General features: G+C 38.5%; 1 protein-coding gene across 5 annotated transcripts in view; it reads right to left on the reverse strand.

Moving 5' to 3' along the window:
• Window positions 1–16,930, reverse strand: part of plcg2 (phospholipase C, gamma 2) — a 181,651-nt gene that overhangs the window by 130,437 nt on the left and 34,284 nt on the right. For all 5 annotated transcript variants that reach the window (XR_013282723.1, XR_013282722.1, XM_077515502.1 and 2 more), the window contains exons 25-26: window positions 1,858–2,030; window positions 1,306–1,408 (exon numbers count right to left, since the gene is read on the reverse strand). Coding sequence is in view for 3 of the 5 variants with exons in the window: in XM_077515502.1 (XP_077371628.1) it covers window positions 1,306–1,408; window positions 1,858–2,030 (276 nt within the window). In the remaining 2 variants the exon portion in view is untranslated. The remainder of the gene's footprint in view (window positions 1–1,305; window positions 1,409–1,857; window positions 2,031–16,930) is intronic.

A 16,930-nucleotide genomic window follows, 5' to 3' on the forward strand; every position in this document is an offset into this window, starting at 1 on the left:
CACACCTATTAGCCTAAGACCTACAAAAAGTATTCTGTAGCCGTATGCTAAACCTAAAAGGAAGTCCGCCATTTTGAATTTATTTTGGGAATTGCGCACCATCTTTGGCCTTTTGATAAAACTTTGCACACACAAGGCTTGTCAAAAACATTTTAGATGGTACTTGTCCTATTTGACAGTACCCCAACATGCCAGTACCCCGACGTGCAAGTACCCCAACATGGCCCAGGTTGCGAGGGCCCTTTATAGCTGCTCGCAGCTCTAGTTATTATTGTTATTATTATTGTTATGTTGTTAATGCACGCATATATTGAGTTCCTCCACATAATGACTTGCTTCACAGGCATATTATGTTCCCCTTTATCTGAGAATTAATGTAGATTTTAAACATAGAAGGGCCAAAACATCCCAAAAGAAAATTAAATTCCACTAAAAAACTAGCCACCAGAGAGTGCTATAACAGCACAAATGGAAATCAACCTGACTTCTTTTTTAACAGATTGGTGCATTTAAATACCGTGAACATGGCGACGACGATATTGTGGCAGTTTTAATATCACGATAATACTGATAATAACAAAAATACAAATCTTGAGAGAATTTCATTGTACCCTCCATAGATTCATGACATCCTGTGCCCGATGCATTAAACGATGATTCCTCCATGTTTCAAAGTAGGGACGGTGTTCTCTTCTTAGTATTTTTGACCTTTAAATTATTTGGGGATTGTTATGGACTATATTGTTACCATTCCTACAATTCATCTTTTCAACTTGTCTCCTGTGGCCACATCCAGGGAGGGTGTACACACCATGGCACCAAACAACACACTGACTACTTGCCTTTAAATAGGCCGACTGAATGCTTATTAAAAGTTTGAAAATGCCTAAAATGCTAGTTAGAGGACATATCTTGAACATGTCCCTATGGTCAAATTATTTTCAATCTTTAATACATCGTTTATATATATATATATATATATATATATATATATATATATATATATATATATATATATATATATATATATATATATATAGCAGTTTTTCATGACTTTTTTTTTTTTTTTTAGGATACCATCATGCATGTCCAGGCCTATTTCATGACTTTTTTTTCTTATTTTTATTTTTTTATACTTCTGTTGCACCACAATTCAGAGCCAATGTCTGATTTTGCATTTTTTAAATTATTAAATTAATTTATTAATTTATTTATTTATTTTCTTCGGTTAACGGAGTACCAACAATTATAAAATTTTACCCCCAGCCCCCCTTTCCCCCCATAATGTGAACTGCATGCATTTACCAAAGCGGTCCTTGTCCTTGCTGCGTGGCTGACAGTATACAACCAGGTCTGACATCTCCTTAGCAACCTCTGCCTTCCTCTCCACTTCCTCCTGCTGCCTGATCTGAGGTTAGACAAACATGTCACTTCCTTGTACTGTATTCTCAGTAATGAGGCAAGACCACCCATGCTCGGTGATCCATAAAAATTATGTAAACGGTAGAGGTCCAACATGTGGCTTGTATTTGCATTTCTTTGAATAACTTTCCTAGAAATGTGCCAGTAAGCATCAATTAAAAGGGTACAAATGCCTTTATAATTCAAATATCATGTAAACATTTAGTTAAAACGATGATGTTAAAGTTTACATGCTCCAATACTTGTAACTCATTTATATAATAATGATAATGGTAAAAATAACAATGACAATACAGTATACCAATGGAGGTATGTGGGCTACAGGTGTCATGTAATTGCAATATAATTGCAGTGCGGCTAAGAGGGGGATGCTTAAAAATTAACTATTAATAACCGAACATTCCTCATCGAGATATTTGAAAAGCAAACACTTGCCTCTTGTTCTCGACTGAATTGCTTTCTCATCTCTCTCTGAGTGATGCCCCAAGCCACCTTGTACCATTCAAAAAGTTCCTCCAAAGAGTCTGCGGCCAAGTCAAAATGCAGACTGTCCTGCTCCATGTTCTGCAGCGTAAGAACATGCAGCTTTCCATTTTTACCGTTTTTCACTGAAAAGAGAGAGGATAGGATTCAGCATCATAAAAAAAATATTTAAATGCTATGAAAACAAAAAAATGTCTGTGGCATTACTTTTCACATATGGAAGCCATTTTGAGTGTAAATCTTTTTATGTCATAAACTAAATTTCACTTTGATGACTAAAAACTAGAACATAAAAAATAAATAAAACACATTTTAATGTTATGCCATTATGCCACAAATGATCGCATATTGGATACCGATGTCTTATTAAAATAGGGGTGTCCAAACTTTTTCATTTGAGGGCCACACACAGAAAATTAGAAGGACGCAAGGGCCACATAATGTTATGAAGAGAAATTGTGTTTAGTACTAAAAATTGTACAAATAATTTATTTGTGCTTTTGCATATAAAAGCTACAGTATATAAACCATTTTATTTGTAATATGGCAGTTGTGTTATTATTTATAGTGTTGGAATGTTTAATTAGTTTTTATTAGTTTTCAGGGTGGTTCTGTTTTTATTAGTTTTTGCTCTTTAATAAATGCTTAGTTTTAGTTTAGTTTTAGTTAGTTTCATTATTAGTTTTCGTTTTTTTTTATGTATATTACTTGTGCGCAATATTTAAAAATATATATATATATATAAACCATTGGAGCGACGTCATCTGAAGGTGCTTTTCTATTGGCTGCTGCTGGATGACGTCACTCCTGTGTGGCATACTTTCGTCATTATTCCGGTTGATATCAAAATGAAGCTACTGAAAATCATACCAAAGACTAAAACGAAGGACATTTTTGCTATAGTTATAGTTTTAGTTAGTTTTGTAAACATAAAATGTAGTTTCAGTTAGTTTTTTTTTTAAAAAGCATTTTTGTTTTTATTTTATTGTGTAACAAAATTGTTTTTTGAATTTTAGTTTTAGTTATTTTTAGGGCTGTCAAAGTTAAAGCGTTAATAGATTAATTAATCACAGAAAATTGTTGCATTAATCACGTATTAACGCAGATTAATCACATTTTTTTTCGACCGCACTTGAGCCTTGAAAGTAACCGCGGATGGTTACATTGAAGGCTGCGCAGGTCAATGATGAGGTCAATGCACGGTATTTCCTATGCCTGTTGTTCCAAAATGAGCGGGGTGACTCCAGTCGGTGTGCTCGGTGGTAAATTTCACTTTCAAAAACACCCCGACGGGACTTTAGATAAAACAAAAGTAATTTGCGTTTAATTAATAATTGCTGAATTGCACCCAATTGATATGATGCTGTTACATTTTGAGCAATACACGCATGCATGCAATTGCGTACATGCATTCAATCAATGTTTGCAAATGACATTCATATCATAAAATGTGTTGTCAAAATATTACTGTATTTATTTATTTATTTTTTCGTGCGTTTGCGTGTGTGCGTTTGCGTGCAAATACGTATAAATTTATACTCATTAATTCACCTAAAACCTTATAAATATCCCATTACCCTTCGCCTTAACCAGGTACTTCAGAATCTTACCAGAGTCGTGAGGTTCAAATGGTCAGGAGACCAGAGAAAAGGTCAGAAAAAATAAAGAGAAAAGAAAGATAAATCAAAGTGAAATCCAGCACCGACCAAACACTTCCTGCCTTCCCCATGGTTACAAAATCAAAGTCTTACGCCAACCCCGGAAGCTTCTAAATTCCAACAAATTAGCGAGATCTCAAGAGACCAGAAGAAAAACTAAAGAGAGGAAGGAGGGAAGGATCGATGAGGCAGAGTGAGATCCATAGAAGCCAGTACATCCAATCCATCAAAGTGAAATCCAGCACCAACCAAACCCCTCCTGCGTGGTTACAAAACCAGAGTTTTATGCCAACCCCAGAAACCTCAAACTTCCAATAAATTGAGATCTCAAGTGACCAGAGGAAAAACTAAAGAGAGGAAGGAGGGAAGGATAGATAAAGCAGTGAGATCCACAGACACCGGCACCCACTGATTCAAGGGGCTGTGGGAGGGAGAGGCAAATTCTGTTTGAGTTTCAGTAGATGCTGGTGCGATGGATCTGGCATGCATTAGGACCACCACCAAAGAAAGAAGCCGTCAACCGCGGTCCAGCAAAGCGAGCACTGAGTCCGCCAGCTCGCCGTCTGGCGAGCTCTACCCTTACACCGTGAATGTGGCCCCACCCAGTGTATATACAAGTGTGTGCGTGTGGTGCATTAAAATTGGGAGCAGGTGAGTCGGAGCAGAGGGAGAAAATTTCCCCTACTCCGATACACCCGCATCCCCCCCAAAAAAATGAATATGTATATGTGCGGTGCATTAAAAAAAGGAAATGGAGGGACAAAGTGGTGGGGCAGGGACACAGATGGGGGGGACCACAGCGCTGCCAGGCACTGCAGTCCATCCCCCCTGATGGCTCCCCGCCCCAACTCACCCCGTTTCGACCCTTCCCCACCCCACCAAGAAATGTGTTGTGTGCCCTATGTGTGTATTTACAAAGTGTATAGTGCAAAACTGGTGAAGTGAGTAAGAGGAGCGACCAGCGGGGCCTCACCCAACCCGGCGGGTGTAGGTGGCACGCCCCCCCCCCCCCCCCCCCCCCCCCCACACACACACACACACACCCATCTGGCACCACGATAGGCGGACAGGGCCAGCGCAGCAGGGCTACTGGACAGCCCACCGGCCACCGGAGCCCGCCCGGGGCGCCAGGAGTTCTACCCTTGTGGGGCAGGCCTCAAACCCCCGCCCGGCCCCCGGAGCCCGACGCCCGGGCCGGGAAGGGAGCCCCAGGCCCAGGGAGAGGGAGGGGGAGGGGGCGGGGGGAAGACAGGGAAGGGGGGAGGGGGAAGCGGGGAGGAGACGACAAGAAGGCGAAACGGCGGCTGCAGGGCAGGAGGGGCGGGGGGGGCGACAAGGGAAAAGGGACCGGGAGGCAGAGGAGGATGGGCGGGGGGAGGCGAGGAGGGAGAGGCGACGGGGGGGAGGAAGGGGGAGGGGAGAGGGAACCACGGGCCACACCAGAGGCCCACCCGCCCCGAACCGCGCCGCCAGGCACGGAGCAGCGGACCGCGCAGGGACTGCACCGCCCCGGGCACCAGGGAAAGCACCCCAACACCGCACCACACAGGGGGCCCAGGGAGCGGCCAAGACGCAACCGCTACCGAGCAGACAACGGGGGGGGCAGAGCTACCCCCGCCCGACCACGGGGGACGGCGTCAAGAAAATTGACTAATTAGCATGCAGTAACACCAAGTGTTGATGCTTAGTGCCCACTAGAAATAAATCTTAAGGAGTTAGTGAGTATAGTGTCGTATAGTGTGGTGTGCTCGAGCCCACTAGCAGCAACTAGGTTCCTGACTATATAAAAATAAAAACAATCAGATACAAAATACCAAATATAGAAGCAGCGAGAACAGAAGTTGTAACGATGTGGTGGCTCTCGTTAACAGGCAGAATCTAGGCAGGATTAAGTTGCCAAATTAAGATTAAAATGTTCTATGTACATAGACCATATTTGTTTAAATCTTGATACTTGATTTTTATTTAAGGCAGAGATTTTTTCCATTGAGATATAATTTAGTAGTAAGTTTAACCAGTGGTCGATATTTAGAGATTGTTTATTTTTCCAATTGACAAGGATTATTTTTTTTTAGCAATAGTAAGGGCTATAAGTATAGATTGAGATTGTTTACATGGTAGCTCAGTTATTGTTAAGTCACCTAGTAAACACAATCTTGGAGATAAAGGAAGCCTACAGTTGAATATATCAGCGAGCTTTTCCAAGATTTTAGTCCAGAAATGCAGCACTGGAGTACATGACAATAAAGCATGAAGATAAGTATCGGCAGTATTTTGTGAGCGCTGGAGACAAATGTCGGAGTCAGAGAGTCCCATTTTTTTCATCATATATTGTGTAATATATGTTCTATGAAGTATCTTATATTGGATAAGTTGCAAATTTGTCTGTTTGGTCATTTTAAATACATTTTCACAGATTTGGGTCCAAAAGTCTGGTTCCGGAACTATAGACAAGTCTTTTTCCCATTTTAAAGTTGGTAAATACGTTTTATTTGTATATAAAAATAACTTATATATTTTTTATATTTTCTGTATTGTTGTTGGAGAAAGCTTTATAATATCTTTCGCTAAGACAGGCAGTTGGAGCGTATCCTGAAGTGTTGGGATTTGTTTCTTAACCATATTTTTAACTTGCAAATAATGTAAGAAATTTCCGTTTTTTATTTCATATTTTTGGACCAAGTTTGTATACGATATAAACTTATTATCTGAGAAAAGATGATGAAGGTGTGTAATTCCTTTCTGCTCCCATAAGCTTAAATGGAACGACTGATAATTAAGTTGAAAGTCGGGGTTATGCCAAATGGGAGAGAGCCCACAGGGCGCCAATTGGGAGTTTGTAATTTCTAATGCCTTCCACCAGGCAGTCAGGGTGGCGGCTATCATTGGGTTTTTAAAATAATTAAGTCGTTTTATTGATTTTGTAATAAAGAGTAAATCAAACAGTATAAGATTATTACAATCCTTCTGCTCCAATTCCAACCAACAGTTAGTATCTCTGTTGGGTTGTGTCCATAGCACAAGATATTGTAGTTGATTAGCTATATAATAGTACATAAAGTTTGGTGCCTCTAAACCTCCTTTAGATTTACTTTCCTGAAGAGTAGATAGACTAATTTTGGCTTTTTTTTATTCCAATAGAATTTTATGATAGCAGAGTCCAGCGATTGGAACCAGTTAGACGTAGGTTTAAATGGAATCATTGAAAATAAATAATTAATCTTTGGTAAAACTTTCATTTTTATAGTAGCTATCCGTCCTATTAAAGAGATCGGAAGATTATTCCAGCGCTCCAGGTCACTACGGATGCTATCCAATAATGGTAAAAAATTTAAAGAAGTTAATTCAGTTAACTTAGGTGAAATTTTAACACCTAAGTATTTTAAATTACCTGTAGGAAAGGAGTAGTGTGGATCCTGACTTGTAGGGTTCCATGAATTTTCTGTAATAGGTAATAATGTTGATTTTGTCCAGTTAATAGAGTAATCTGATAAGTGAGAGAATTTAGTTATTAAGTTAAATGCTTCCCCGAACGAGATAGCAGGTTCTTCTAAATAGAGGAATATATCATCGGCATATAGATTAATTTTATGTTCTATTGTCCCGGAGTGGATTCCTTGGATCCGTCTATCCTGACGTATAGCTAATGCAAGCGGCTCAATAAATATAGCATATAATAAAGGAGACATTGGGCACCCTTGTCTTGTACCTCTTTGTAGAGTAAAACTCTGTGATGTAATCCCATTAGTAGTAACTGTAGCTTTAGGAGAATCATATAATATTGAGACCCATTGAATGAATGACTCCCCGAAGTCGAATTTATTTAAGACAGCAAAGAGGAAGGACCAGTTAACTTTATCGAAGGCTTTTTCTGCATCCAGCGAAATAACAACTGCCTTTTTATCATACCGCTGTGACATACTAATCAAGTTAAAGAGCCTCCTAATATTATTAGTAGAATGACGACCTTTAATAAAACCTGTTTGTTCGCTATGAATAATTGTCGAGATTACTGTCTCTAGTCGAGATGCCAAGGCCTTAGCGATAATTTTAATATCGGTATTAATTAGTGATATCGGTCGGTAACTTGACGGGAGGGTGGGGTCTTTTTCTGGCTTTAATAAAAGTTTAATTGCTGCTATATTCATATCTTGACGTATATCACCCTTACTTTTAATTTCAGTTACTACTCTTAGAAATAATGGAGCAAACATTAACCAGAAATGTTTAAAAAATGTAGCCGGATAGCCATCTGGACCAGGTGCTCTGCCATTAGGCATACTGTCTAAAGCACGATACAACTCATCTATAGTAAGCGGGGCATCTAGAATATCTTTATGTTCAGTAGATAACTGAGGTATATTTAAGCTATTTAGGAATACCTCAATATGTTCAGGGTTAGGTCTATTAATTTCTGAGTATAGATTTCGATAATAGTTATAAAAAATATGGTTAATTTCTTCTGGTGATTGTGTGCATTCACCATTTATATCTTTAATAGCCGTTATAAGAGATTTTTCCCGATTCCGTTGAAGTTGATTTGCCAGAAATTTACCTGATTTATTATTATGTTCAAAATTATTATATCTCAACTGTTGTATTATAAACTCTGTCTTTTTAGATAACATGTTATCTAACTGTATTTTTATATTCTGTAGTTCCGTCCATATTTGATTATTTGGGTTTATTGCATATTCATCCGTTAGTTGTTTAATTTTATCTTCCAGGTATTTTTCTAATTTTTGATCCTGTTTCTTTTTATAAGTTGAATATGATATAATTTTCCCTCTAATTACCGCTTTCCCTGCTTCCCAGAGAAGAGATGGAGGTATATTTGGAGAGTCATTTATTTCCAAAAAATCTGCCCATTCCCTTCTAATAATTTTATCAAACTCTACGTCTTTCAGTAATGAGATGTTTAAACGCCATATCGGGGGTAGTTTAAAGGTAGAGTCAATTTGTAGAGTGAGGGAGACTGGTGCATGATCACTTATAATTATAGAATGTATTTTTATAGCAGTTTTATCAACAATAGAATTATTTGTAAGGAAAAAATCAATTCTTGAGAATGATCGGTGCACCGCAGAGAAGAAAGTAAATTCCTTTTTAGTTGGGTTTTGAAGTCTCCAGCCATCGCTGAGGCCAAAATCCTCCATATATTCATCTATTACTTTAGTGGATCGTAATCGCCTTGTATATATCGTATTATTAGAACGATCTATTAATGGGTTTAAGACCGTGTTAAAATCACCTCCAATAATAATAGTAGAATTTGTTGCTAAATCGAGTAACCGAGAGAAAAATTCATGGAAAAAATCCGGGTCATCATTATTTGGGGCATATAAATTACCAATTGTATATACTTTATTAAATATAGTTACCTGGATAATAATATATCGGCCCTCTAAATCTATTACTATATTATTTAGAGTAAAGAATAAATTCTTATGTATAAGTATAGAGACACCTCTTTGTCTACTATTATAGGAGGCAGAGTAAACTTGACTAAAATTTTTATCGATAAATAATTTTTCTTCTGATTTTTGTAAGTGGGTTTCTTGTAGGAGACAAATATCTGCCTTAAATTTTGAGAGATGGTCTAAAATTTTTATTCTTTTTGCCTGGGAGCGAGCGCCACACACATTCCAGGAGACCAGAACTAATTTCTGCATACAAGCAATATAGACTCAGTCTTATGTATACATCTATATAAGCTGCTTATTAATATTAACATATTGTAGGATAGCAAAAGAGTAATTCGGCAATTTATATAATTTATATAAAGAGAGAGATAACAAGTAGATAAGTATAATAGTGAAGAAACGAGGGGGGAAGTGAGTGTGAAGGAAATCTGTGGGGGATTCAACATAACAATAAACCAGTAAATAGTGACCTAAGCGAGATTATTATTTTTATTATTATATTTTTTTTTATTTTTTTTTTAAGAATATATTTTTATATTATTATTATTATTATTATTATTATTATATAGCCTATACATAGTGTGGATGGTTGTTCGTCTCTGTGTGCCCTGCGATTGGTTGGCAACCAGTCCAGGGTGTCCCCCGCCTACTGCCCAGAGCCAGCTGAGATAGGCGCCAGCAGCCCCCGCGACCCTTGTGAGGAATAAGCGGTCAAGAAAATGGATGGATGGATGGATAGCCTATACATGATATAAATTCATATTCTCAGTTTCATAACCCATTATCCATACATATACATACATATACATACACATATATATACATATACATATATACACATATACATACACATACATATACATACGTCAAATAATCACACAATACTCGGCTCTACCAATTATCAGTTAGAACAGCCAAGGGGTCGAGGTTGGGTTTCGGAATAGCTGGCCGTCGATATATAATTTATCAACGACCATCGAAGTCCGTTTACCCTCCTGTCTATTTTGTTTCATTATAGGAAACAGTACTTTTCGCCGCTCGTTTATCTCTCTTGGGAATTGATCATTCATCCCGAAAGATGTCCCTTTGAGCTCCCGTCCTTTACTTTTTACCAATTCTTTATGTTTAAAATGTTCGAACTTAGCAATAATAGGACGGGGCTTATTGCCCTTACGAGCTCCGAGCCGGTGTACACGGTGAAAAGAGATATTATTTACCGTCTCCTGAGGGATCTTTAGCGATAATGTCATAAATTTTTTTATCTCGCTCTCTGGATTATCTGGGGTATTTTCGGATATACCTGAAAATATTAGATTTTCCCGCATACTACGGGATTGAACATCTAAGACCGTTTCCTTTAGCATTTTATTCTCCTTTTTAATCGTCTCCAACTCGGCTGTGACAGCTACGAGAGAGGAGCGTAGCTCGGAATTATCTCGTTGGAGATCGCTTACCTGTTGGCTAACGAATTCCAACCTTACCTTTAATTCTTTGACGTCCTCGCGGATAAGACAGAGGACGTCAAGTTTTTTATTTATGGAATCCAGCATACTCACCGATACGTCAGCGGTTACTAAATCATCCGTATCTGTTGACGAGTCATTTTTCCTTTTTTTCGAAGGATTATCACGACTAGCCACCAGATCATCCATCGCGCAGCTATAAAAATAATCGTCAATAAAGCGTTCGAGGTCGTCCACACTGGATAATATTTCAGATCTTTCTTAGAAAAGAAAAAAATCTTTTTTTTCCCATCGCGAGATGCTGTGACTATCGCGTGACCGGTAGCGAGACTGGGAAAATCTAACATGGCGGCGCTCTGCTGCTAAAATAGAATTAGCTTTATATTTCTAATTAAACCCGAATTTAATGATTAGATAAATTCGATTTTTTTCTTTTCTAAGAAAGATCGGAAATATTATCCAGTGTGGACGACCTCGAACGTTTTATTGACGATTATTTTTATAGCTGCGCGATGGATGAGCCAGCGGCTAGTCGGGATAATCCTTCAAAAAAAAAAAGGAAAAATGACTCGTCAACAGACACGGACGATTTAGCAACCGCCGACGTATCGGTGAGTATGCTGGATTCCATAAATAAAAAACTTGACGTCCTCTGTCTTATCCGCGAGGACGTCAAAGAATTAAAGGCAAGTTTGGAATTCGTTAGCCAACAGGTAAGCGATCTCCAATGCGATAACTCCGAGCTACGCTCCTCTCTCGTCGCTGTCACAGCCGAGTTGGAGACGATTAAAAAGGAAAATAAAATGCTAAAGGAAACGGTCTTAGATGTTCAATCCCGTAGTATGCGGGAAAATCTAATATTCTCAGGTATATCCGAAAATTCTCCAGATAATCCAGAGAGTGAGATAAAAAAATTCATGACATCATCGCTAAAGATCCCACAGGAGACGGTAAATAATATCTCTTTTCACCGTGTACACCGGCTCGGAGCTCGTAAGGGCAATAAGCCCCGTCCTATTATTGCTAAGTTCGAACATTTTAAACATAAAGAATTGGTAAAAAGTAAAGGACGGGAGCTCAAAGGGACATCTTTCGGGATGAATGATCAATTCCCAAGAGAGATAAACGAGCGGCGAAAAGTACTGTTTCCTATAATGAAACAAAATAGACAGGAGGGTAAACGGACTTCGATGGTCGTTGATAAATTATATATCGACGGCCAGCTATTCCGAAACCCAACCTCGACCCCTTGGCTGTTCTAACTGACAATTGGTAGAGCCGAGCATTGTGTGATTATTTGACGTATGTATATGTATATGTATGTGTATGTATATGTGTATATATGTATATATATGTATATGTATATGTATGGATAATGGGTTACGAAATAGAATATGAATTTATATTATGCATAGGCTATATAGTAATAATAATAATAATAATAATAATATAAAAATATATTCTTAAAAAAAATACATTAATAATAATAATAATAATCTCGCTTAGGTCACCATTTACTGGTGTATTGTTATGTTGAATCCCCCACAGATTTCCTTCACACTCACTTCCCCCCACGTTTCTTCACTATTATACTTATCTACTTGCTATCTCTCTCTTTATATAAATTATATAAATTGCCTAATTACTCTTTTGCTATCCTACAATATGTTAATATTAATAAGCAGCTTATATAGATGTATACATAAGACTGAGTCTATATTGCTTGTATGCAGAAATTAGTTCTGGTCTCCTGGAATGTGTGTGGCGCTCGCTCCCAGGCAAAAAGAATAAAAATTTTAGACCATCTCTCAAAATTTAAGGCAGATATTTGTCTCCTACAAGAAACCCACTTACAAAAATCAGAAGAAAAATTATTTATAGATAAAAATTTTAGTCAAGTTTACTCTGCCTCCTATAATAGTAGACAAAGAGGTGTCTCTATACTTATACATAAGAATTTATTCTTTACTCTAAATAATATAGTAACAGATTTAGAGGGCCGATATATTATTATCCAGGTAACTATATTTAATAAAGTATATACAATTGGTAATTTATATGCCCCAAATAATGATGACCCTGATTTTTTCCATGAATTTTTCTCTCGGTTACTCGATTTAGCAACAAATTCTACTATTATTATTGGAGGTGATTTTAACACGGTCTTGAACCCGTTAATAGATCGTTCTAATAATACGATATATACAAGGCGATTACGATCCGCTAAAGTAATAGATGAATATATGGAGGATTTTGGCCTCAGCGATGGCTGGAGACTTCAAAACCCAACTAAGAAGGAATTTACTTTCTTCTCTGCTGTGCACCGATCATTCTCAAGAATTGATTTTTTCCTTACAAATAATTCTATTGCTGATAAAACTGCTATAAAAATACATTCTATAATTATAAGTGATCATGCACCAGTCTCCCTCACTCTACAAATTGACTCTACCTTTAAACCTCCCCCGATATGGCGTTTTAACATCTCATTACTGAAAGACGTAGAGTTTGATAAAATTATTAGAAGGGAGTGGGCAGATTTTTTGGAAATAAATGACTCTCCAAATATATCTCCATCTCTTCTCTGGGAAGCAGGGAAAGCGGTAATTAGAGGGAAAATTATATCATATTCAACTTATAAAAAGAAACAGGATCAAAAATTAGAAAAATACCTGGAAGATAAAATTAAACAACTAACGGATGAATATGTATTAAACCCAAATAATCAAATATGGATAGAACTACAGAATATAAAAATACAGTTAGATAACATGTTATCTAAAAAGACAGAGTTTATAATACAACAGTTGAGATATAATAATTTTGAACATAATAATAAATCAGGTAAATTCCTGGCAAATCAACTTCAACGGAATCGGGAAAAATCTCTTATAACGGCTATTAAAGATATAAATGGTGAATGCACACAATCACCAGAAGAAATTAACCATATTTTTTATAACTATTATCGAAATCTATACACAGAAATTAATAGACCTAACCCTGAATATATTGAGGAATTCCTAAACAGCTTAAATATACCTCAGTTATCTATTGAACATAAAGATATTCTCGATACCCCGCTTACTATAGATGAGTTGTATCGTGCTTTAGAAAGTATGCCTAATGGCAGAGCACCTGGTCCAGACGGCTTTCCGGCTATATTTTTTAAACATTTCTGGTTAATGTTTGCTCCATTATTTCTAAGAGTAGTAACTGAAATTAAAAGTAAAGGTGATATACGTCAAGATATGAATATAGCAGCAATTAAACTTTTATTAAAGCCAGAAAAAGACCCTACCCTCCCGTCAAGTTACCGACCGATATCACTAATTAATACCGATATTAAAATTATCGCTAAGGCCTTGGCATCTCGATTAGAGACGGTAATCTCGACAATTATTCATAGTGATCAAACAGGTTTTATTAAAGGTCGTCATTCTACTAATAATATTAGGAGACTCTTTAACTTGATTAGTATGTCACAGCGGTATGATAAAAAGGCAGTTGTTATTTCGCTGGATGCAGAAAAAGCATTCGATAAAGTTAACTGGTCCTTCCTCTTTGCTGTCTTAAATAAATTCGGCTTCGGGGAGTCATTCATTCAATGGGTCTCAATATTATATGATTCTCCTAAAGCTACGGTTACTACTAATGGGATTACATCACAGAGTTTTACTTTACAAAGGGGAACAAGACAAGGGTGCCCAATTTCTCCTTTATTATTTGCTATATTTATTGAGCCGCTTGCATTAGCTATACGTCAGGATAGACGGATCCAAGGAATCCACTCCGGGACAATAGAACATAAAATTAATCTATATGCCGATGATATATTACTCTATTTAGAAGAACCTGCTATCTCGCTAGGGGAAGCATTTAAATTAATAACTAAATTCTCTCACTTATCAGATTACTCTATTAACTGGACAAAATCAACATTATTACCTATTACAGAAATTTCATGGAATCCTACAAGTCAGGATCCACACTACTCCTTTCCTACAGGTAATTTAAAATACTTAGGTGTTAAAATTTCACCTAAGTTAACTGAATTAACTTCTTTAAATTTTTCACCATTATTGGATAGTATCCGTAGTGACCTGGAGCGCTGGAATAATCTTCCGATCTCTTTAATAGGACGGATAGCTACTATAAAAATGAAAGTTTTACCAAAGATTAATTATTTATTTTCAATGATTCCATTTAAACCTACGTCTAACTGGTTCCAATCGCTGGACTCTGCTATCATAAAATTCTATTGGAATAAAAAAAAAGCCAAAATTAGTCTATCTACTCTTCAGGAAAGTAAATCTAAAGGAGGTTTAGAGGCACCAAACTTTATGTACTATTATTTAGCTAATCAACTACAATATCTTGTGCTATGGACACAACCCAACAGAGATACTAACTGTTGGTTGGAATTGGAGCAGAAGGATTGTAATAATCTTAGACTGTCAGATTTACTCTTTATTACAAAATCAATAAGACGACATAATTGTTTTAAAAACCCAATGATAGCCGCCACCCTGACTGCCTGGTGGAAGGCATTAGAAATTACAAATTCCCAATTGGCGCCCTGTGGGCTCTCTCCCATTTGGCATAACCCCGACTTTCAACTTAATAATCAGTCGTTCCATTTAAGCCTATGGGAGCAGAAAGGAATTACACACCTTCATCATCTTTTCTCAGATAATAAGTTTATATCGTATACAAACTTGGTCCAGAAATATGAAATAAAAAAGGGAAATTTCTTACATTATCTGCAAGTTAAAAATATGGTTAAGAAACAAATCCCAACACTTCAGGATACGCTCCAACTGCCTGTCTTAGCTAAAGATATTATAAAGCTTTCTCCAACAACAATAAAGAAAATATCAAAAATATATAAGTTATTTTTATACACAAATAAAACGTATTTACCGACTTTAAAATGGGAAAAAGACTTGTCTATAGTTCCCGAACCAGACTTTTGGACCCAAATCTGTGAAAATGTATTTAAAATGTCCAAACAGACAAATTTGCAACTTATCCAATATAAGATACTTCATAGAACATATATTACACAATATATGATGAAAAAAATGGGACTCTCTGACTCCGACATTTGTCTCCAGTGCTCACAAAACACTGCCGGTACTTATCTTCATGCTTTATGGTCATGTACTCCAGTGCTGCATTTCTGGACTAAAATCTTGGAAAAGCTCGCTGATATATTAAACTGTAGGCTTCCTTTATCTCCAAGATTGTGTTTCCTAGGTGACTTAACAATAACTGAGCTACCATGTAAACAATCTCAAACTATATTTATAGCCCTTACTATTGCTAAAAAAATAATCCTTGTCAATTGGAAAAATAAACAATCTCTAAATATCGACCACTGGTTAAACTTACTAATAAATTATATCTCAATGGAAAAAATCTCTGCCTTAAATAAAAATCAAGTATCAAGATTGAAACAAATATGGTCTATGTACATAGAATATTTTAATCTCAATTTGGCAACTTAATCCTGCCAAGATTCTGCCTGTTAACGAGAGCCACCACATCGTTACAACTTCTGTTTTCGCTGCTTCTGTATTTGGTATTTTGTATCTGATTGTTTTTATTTTTATATAGTCAGGAACCTAGTTGCTGCTAGTGGGCTCGAGCATACCACACTATACGACACTATACTCAATAACTCCTTAAGATCTATTTCTAGTGGGCACTAAGCATCAACACTTGGTGTTACTGCATGCTAATTGGTCAATTTTCTTGACGCCGTCCCCTGTGGTCGGGCGGGGGTGGTTCTGCCCCCCCCGTTGTCTGCTCGGTGGCGGTTGCGTCTTGGCCGCTCCCTGGGCCCCCTGTGGGGTGCGGTGTTGGGGTGCTTCCCCTGGTGCCCGGGGCGGTGCCGTCCCGGCGCGGTCCGCTGCTCCGTGCCCGGCGGCGCGGTTCGGGGTGGGTGGGCCTCCGGTGTGCCCCGTGGTTCCCTCTCCCCTCCCCCTTCCTCCCCCCGTCGCCTCTCCCTCCTCGCCTCCTCCCGCCCATCCTCCTCTGCCTCCCGGTCCCTTTTCCCTTGTCGCCCTCCCTCCTCCTCCCCCCCCCGCCTCCTGCCCTGCAGCCGCCCTTTCGCCTTCTTGTCGTCTTCTCCCCGCTTCCCCCCCCCCTTCCCTGTCTGCCCTGCGGCCCCTCCCCCTCCCTCTCCCTGGGCCTGGGGCTCCCTCCCCGGCCCGGGCGTCGGGCTCCGGGGGCCGGGCGAGGGTTTGGGGCCTGCCCCACTCCGGTATAACTCCTGGCGCCCCGGGCGGGCTCCGGTGGCTGGTGGGCTGTCCGGTAGCCCTGCTGAGCTGGCTGTCCGCCCATTGTGGTGCCGGGTGGATGAGGTGGGGGGCGGGTGGGGGTGGGGGTGCTGGGGGGCGGGCGTGCCACCTACACCCGCCGGGTTGGGTGAGGCCCCGCTGGTCGCTCCTCTTACTCACTTCACTAGCTTGCACTA

Source organism: Festucalex cinctus, chromosome 3 (genome assembly GCF_051991245.1).
Source record: "Festucalex cinctus isolate MCC-2025b chromosome 3, RoL_Fcin_1.0, whole genome shotgun sequence".
NCBI lineage: Eukaryota > Metazoa > Chordata > Actinopteri > Syngnathiformes > Syngnathidae > Festucalex > Festucalex cinctus.